We start from the raw sequence: 7,102 nt of genomic DNA on the forward strand, positions 1-7,102 counted from the left end.
CAACTTTATATTAAAAAAAGTTAACTAATTCATCAATATTAGTTCATCTCAACAATATATGTTACTAATTCATCAATATTTAAAAAAAAATCAATATTATCAAACTGATAAAGTTTCTAATAGAGTATAACAATAAATCAATAATAGACTTTATTTAAAAAAAAATGCATTTTACTAATTAAAATTGAAACAGAAAATATCCATTTTCATATTTATGTTTTTGTATTTTTGTTTCTATTTCAGAGAAGTAATATCCAAAAGTTACCAAGCCTCAGAATCACAAGGTAAGATTGAAAAACATTATAACATTATTATGTCACAATGCAATGTATGTTTTAACATCTAACAATAAAATATATAATATAAATCTCTTCCACACATTTAAAAACAAAAATAGGTACACTCACCTTGCACATTGTTATGATCTCATTGATTCACACGATTGGTACCTAAAATATATGGTTTAAGATTATATCGTATCAGCTGCTTCAAGATTCCAAAATCTTGTTCAGCATCTTATTGGACCAAGTAAAGATAATGTTTAATTATTCAGTTGAGAACAAAAATATTTTAAAATGGAATAGTATATTCCAAAAAATAAATATTTTGTCTTTTTAAAAAATACAAATAGAAAAGTTGTGTAATTTTTATATACATCATGAAAAAAATTAATTATTTTCTTATATTAATTTATCTACACAAAATAGTTAAAATAATAAAAGATTTTTTTTTTGTCAATGAGTTATAGCTCAAATGGTATAGTCTCTACATACTCAATTAAGAGGTTGCGATTTCGAGTCTCCTATCTTTGATATAAAAAAAATAAAAGGTTTTTTTTTCCTTTCTATTTTGTTTATTTATAGAAAGTTAGATGTGTGTGCAAAGCATATGTATATGTTTGCTTGTTATTTTGGTTTGGTTTGGTTTTGTTTATGCATCTTCCAATTTCATCACACAAACTTAAAGCTATAACCTTTCTTCTCTCTGCATCTTCTTTTGCATATTCATATTCCAACTTCACTTCCACCCTCAATAGTATCTTCTTTTCTTAGCTTAGCTTCCTCTAGAATACTAACATGGCTGCTACTCCTTCTTCTTTCAGTTTTGCACTCTTTGCCTTTCTTTTTCTTCTATCTCTCACTTACCCTTCTTGTGTTTCTTCATTTCCTATGTCCTTGAGAAGTCAAGCTTCAATCTTGGTTTCTCTCAAACAAGGTTTTGAAGTCAACAACAACACTTCTATTTTGTCACTCAAGACTTGGAACATGTCCAACTACATGTCCCTTTGCACTACTTGGGAAGGTGTCAAGTGCGACCACAGAAATGTTTCTGTGATTGCACTTGACATATCCAACCTCAACCTCTCCGGATCACTTTCGCCGGCCATCACGGGACTAAAGACCCTTGTCAATGTCTCTGTGGCCGGCAACGCGCTCTCCGGAGAGTTCCCTAATGATATCCACAAACTACCATTGCTGAAATACTTGAACATATCCAACAACATGTTTAGTGGAACTTTGAGTAGTTGGCAATTCAATGAACTCAAGGAGCTTGAGGTTCTTGATGCCTATGACAACATGTTCAACGGATCACTCCCTCTTGGTGTCACTAATCTCCATAGCCTCAAGTACCTGAGTTTTGGCGGGAACTACTTCAATGGTTCAATCCCTTCAAGCTATGGAACATTGTTTCAGCTCAATTATCTTTCTCTAGCAGGGAATGATTTGAGAGGTTTCATACCAATTGAGCTTGGAAACTTAACCAACTTGACACAACTTTTCTTGGGATATTACAACCAATTTCATGGTGGAATTCCAAAAGAGTTTGGTAGGTTGACCAACCTGGTCCATCTGGACCTTGCGAATTGCGGCTTGCAAGGTCCAGTTCCGGCCGAGTTGGGCAACCTTGACAAGTTGGACACACTTTTCTTGCAAACAAATCAGCTGAGTGGAACAATCCCTCCTCAATTGGGGAATTTGAGCAGCTTGAAGTCTCTTGATCTTTCAAACAATGAGCTAACAGGTGAAATCCCATTTGAGTTCCAAGGCCTAAAAGAGCTTACACTATTGAACCTATTCATCAATAGGTTGCATGGTGAGATTCCAAGTTTCATTGCTGAGATGCCTAATTTGCAAGTGCTGAAGCTTTGGCAGAACAACTTCACTGGTTCAATTCCTTCAAGGCTTGGACAGAATGGTAAATTAACTGAACTTGATCTTTCAACAAACAAGCTCACAGGACTAGTTCCAAGGTCTCTTTGTTTTGGTAAGAAGCTCAAGATTCTGATTTTGCTCAACAACTTTCTCTTTGGATCTTTGCCTAATGATCTTGGTGAATGCTACACACTTCAGAGAGTTAGATTGGGACAGAACTACTTAACAGGTTCAATACCAAATGGATTTCTCTATTTGCCTCAACTATCTCTTTTGGAACTTCAGAACAATTATCTGAGTGGTTTTCTTCCAAGAAGCACTGATGCACCTTCATCAAAGCTAGGACAGTTGAATCTTTCCAATAATCGCTTATCCGGGACCCTGCCGGCTTCAATCGAAAAGTTTCCTGATTTGGAAATCCTTCTTCTTCATGGAAACAGATTCTCAGGTGAAATTCCACCAGATATAGGCAAGTTAAAGAGTGTTCTCAAGATGGATTTGAGTGTTAACAACTTTTCAGGTACTATTCCTCCTGAGATTGGTAAACTTTCATTGCTGACATACTTAGATTTGAGCCAAAACCAATTATCTGGTCCAATACCAATTCAGGTTTCTCAGATTCACATATTGAATTATCTTAATGTCTCATGGAACCATTTGAATCAGAGCCTTCCAAAGGAACTTGGATCCTTAAAAGGCTTAACTTCAGCAGATTTTTCTCACAACAATTTCTCTGGTTCAATCCCTGAACTTGGTCAATTCTCAGTGTTCAATTCAACTTCCTTTGAGGGAAATCCTGAGCTATGTGGATATGACATGAATCCATGCAACAATTCCTCATCATCAGTGTCACAATCTCATGTCAAGGCCAATTCGAAATCCGGGGTTCCGGGGAAATACAAGCTTCTATTCGCGCTCGCCCTTTTAGGCTGCTCATTGGTGTTTGCCACACTGGCAATCATCAAGAGCAGAAAATCGAGGCGAGGCGCGAATTCGTGGAAGCTAACAGCATTCCAGAAGCTTGAATATGGAAGTGAGGACATCATAGGTTGCATCAAAGAGAGCAATGTGATAGGAAGAGGTGGAGCAGGAGTTGTATATGGAGGAACAATGCCAAATGGAGAACAAGTAGCAGTTAAGAAGCTTCTAGGAATCAACAAAGGTTGTTCACATGACAATGGTTTATCAGCAGAGATTAAAACTCTAGGGAGAATCAGGCACAGATACATTGTGAGATTACTTGCATTTTGTTCAAACAAAGAGGACAATTTGCTTGTTTATGAGTACATGCCAAATGGAACCTTAGGTGAAGTTTTGCATGGCAAAAGAGGTGAGTTTCTTGGTTGGGAAACTAGGCTCAAGATTGCAATAGAAGCTGCTAAAGGCCTTTGTTATTTGCACCATGATTGTTCTCCCCTCATCATTCATAGGGATGTTAAGTCCAATAACATTTTATTGAACTCTCATTTTGAGGCTCATGTTGCTGATTTTGGACTTGCCAAGTTCTTGCATGACTCTGCTGCTTCTCAGTGCATGTCTTCCATTGCTGGTTCCTATGGCTACATTGCTNGTGATAATTGATTTACTGATAATTTTTTTTAGAATAAATTACTATTTGTACCGTGAAAGATACAGACGCTAACAAATGTACCCATATAAGAATAAAACGACAATTGTAACCACATAAGATAGTTTATGTGTGCTAAAAGTATCCTAACAGACTAATTGCGTAACCAATGTCCGGGTACTTTTGGCATACGAAGACCATCTTTCGTGGTTACAATTGTCGTTTTATTCTTATATGAGTATATTTGTTAATATCTGTATCTTTCATGGTACAAATGATAATTTTTTTTTTTTATAAACTAGATGTTGTTTTTAAAGTTTTTTCAAAATGAAAGGTCAAAGGGAATCTTGAAAGAAAATGTTGCATGGTTTATATATTCTTTCTTCTTTAGCAGTGCTGCAAGAATAGCATATACTTTGGATTACTTGTTGTTTTTCTGGGTCCACATGCATACACTCTCTGCATGTACGTGAATTCCTAGAGACTAGTTACTCAGCCAAATTAAAGGTTCCACTAACACAAAGGAATTTTCTTTTGCTTTTTTTTTTTTTTTTCTCTAAATGGGTTTTGTGTTTGTGCTTTTGCATGCCTTGAAACCATAAATACTCTGAATTATTCAAAACATTGCACCTTTTTTTTCTTTTTATTTTGACCAACTCCCTCTATATTATTATTACATATCATATATAATTATATATGGTATATGCTTATATATATTTATATTATATATATATAGTTCTTTCATCAAGGTTCCTGCCTGGGATCTAAAAGATATGCTTTCCCAAAACCCAAGAAAAAGAAGCATGAGCATGGTACAATAATAGATTCATCTAGATTATCTTTTCATAAATTTTAATTTAATTTACAGTAACTTTTTTATTATTGTTTCAAAATTCAAAATGAAGCTTCTTCTCTAGCTTTTATATATAATAAATATTAGTTTCTATTTATGTCTTCCCACCCTCACTCACATGGTGTATGTCCTTAGAATTTTATTTATAAATAACTTTAATTTCCATTAAAATAATTAGTGTAATTTGTCTATATATTCAATAAAAATTTAACTATGTCATATGTTGTTCTATCTTACTGTGTTGAGCTTTTTTGTTTTAAAAAAATATTTAAAATAATATGCATAATTTTTGCAGAATATGCATACACATTGAAAGTGGACGAGAAAAGTGATGTGTATAGTTTTGGAGTGGTGCTGCTAGAGCTTCTCACCGGAAGAAGGCCGGTGGGCGGCGATTTCGGCGAAGAAGGGCTAGACATAGTTCAATGGACAAAGCTCCAAACAAATTGGAACAAAGAGAAGGTGGTGAAGATCCTTGATGAGAGGCTAAACCAACACAATAAAATTCCAATGGATGAGGCAATGCAAGTGTTCTTTGTGGCAATGTTATGTGTTCAAGAACAAAGTGTGGAGAGACCAACCATGAGGGAAGTTGTTGACATGCTTGCACAAGCAAAACAACCAAACACATTTCAAATAACAACAATATGATTGAAAAAAAGTGTATGTCTAGGGTTTATGTTGGGTTAAATTTTTATCACTGCTAGTAAAGGGTGCGTTTGGTTTGTGTTTTTATATTTTATTTTTATTTTTAATATTTTCTGTTTTTTGAATTTTGTGAAAAAAAAGAAAAACAGTGAAAACAATAAAATTATATTTTTTGTTTTCACTTATTATTTTTTTTTCATAAAATTCTAAAAAATAAAAATTATTAAAAATAAAAATAAAAAATAAAAATATAAACCAAAGGCAGCCTTAATTTTGTCCTTTGAGTTTTCAATTTTCTGTTTTTTTTTTAATATTTTTTTATTTTAACTTTTATTAACACTTATTAGCACTAGAGTGAGAGTGAAGCAAGAGAAATGTGTTGTGAGAACATTATTGAAAAAGTCACTATATATATAGTTGGACCATGATAAATTAGACAAAGAGAGGGAGTGGGATCAATGTTAATACCAAAACTCAAGTTTGTACCATACATTGGGATTGAGAATGAAGTTTGACTTATTGGTTTGTGTTTGCTAATTGAGAAATGTTTATTTCTTCAGTTCTTTTTTTTAGGTAAACCAAGTTGATGAGATATATCAGATTCATAAAAATTTTGTTCAGCATTTTATTTAAGAATTTAATTTTAATATATTAATAATATAAAATATTTTATACAGTTATGTAATCTCAATTATTTTTTTAGCTAACTATTCACGCAATCAATGTAAAAAATAATTATTTTTACTAATGTGATGTTATGCGATTGGATGCATGTGTAAAATGATTTATATTCACGGTACATAAAAATAATTTTTTTTTATTTAGTACTATTTTCATTGAAAAATAACTACGCATGTTTTAAGATTTTAGTATACGTATATTAAGAAAAGTATACAACTCTAAAAAAAATTAAATTATTTTATAGAAAAATATTTTTTTTAGTAAACAATTGTGAAATAATTATTACAAATTGAAAGAGATAATTAAAACATAGGGTAATTGAAGAAAATAACTAATTAATGTTGTATTAAAACATCAAAATGATAAATATTATTTCACAATAATTTAATCTTAATTAATAATTATTTATGGAGAGACAAATTATTGAAATAATGGAGAATATCGAGAACTTTTTCTTTTTAATATTGTATTATTAGAGGTGAAATCCTTCATCATGAATTAAACTGTGTGTTGAACACAACTATGGCCATTTACAAAACGTCAATGACGTTTTGTGTTTCTTCAATTAAAATAATATTTTTCTAACAAAACGTCAGTAATGTTTTGTGTTTTAATAATTAAAATAATATTTTTTATTACAAAACGTTAGTGACGTTTTGTTCTTTGATGATTAAAAAAAAAATTTTATTGCAAAACGTCAGTGACGTTTTGTACTACTACCACAACCCTGTAGAACACCAAAATCATCAAATATTTTTGCATTTCACATTAAAATTATCCATATATAAAAATTTTAGCCGAATATCGATTGTGTATACATAATAATGTATTCAGGTGACTTATCTATAGCTTTCCTGCATAATTATATATTCACCTTATGCATCTGATGAAAATAATAATGAAATATGATGATGTCAAATGTTTTGGCATGAGGTAAATTTTTGTTAATAATTATTAGAGACATTTTTTTTAATCATCTCTGGTACCCCATAATTCAAATGTTTTGGCATGAGGTAAATTTAACTAAGTATATGTCTTGTCACTTTCGTAGGAAATTATTTTACGTGATGGAACATTATTACTTTTCTTTTTTGGTCCGCATGGAATTACTTTTTTTTATAATAAGAAGTATAATTTTTCATTATAATATATTTATTTATCGATATAAAATAAAATAATTACATAAATTTCAGTTGAAAA

At 31.6% G+C, this 7,102-nt stretch overlaps 1 protein-coding gene across 1 annotated transcript; it reads left to right on the plus strand.

Annotated features, from left to right (window-relative positions):
• On the plus strand, nucleotides 890–5,304 carry LOC107609445 (leucine-rich repeat receptor-like serine/threonine-protein kinase BAM3). Its single transcript, XM_016311429.2, has 2 exons — nucleotides 890–3,721; nucleotides 4,864–5,304. The coding sequence occupies exons 1-2, from the start codon at nucleotides 1,077–1,079 to the stop codon at nucleotides 5,222–5,224; spliced, it is 3,006 nt and encodes a 1,001-aa protein (XP_016166915.1). The 5' UTR covers nucleotides 890–1,076; the 3' UTR covers nucleotides 5,225–5,304.

This window comes from Arachis ipaensis, chromosome B07, assembly GCF_000816755.2.
Source record: "Arachis ipaensis cultivar K30076 chromosome B07, Araip1.1, whole genome shotgun sequence".
NCBI classification, from domain to species: domain Eukaryota; kingdom Viridiplantae; phylum Streptophyta; class Magnoliopsida; order Fabales; family Fabaceae; genus Arachis; species Arachis ipaensis.

Coding starts and splice junctions, on each gene's coding strand:
- LOC107609445 (XM_016311429.2), top strand. CDS start 1,077: ATGGCTGCTACTCCTTCTTCTTTCAGTTTTGCACTCTTTGCCTTTCTT.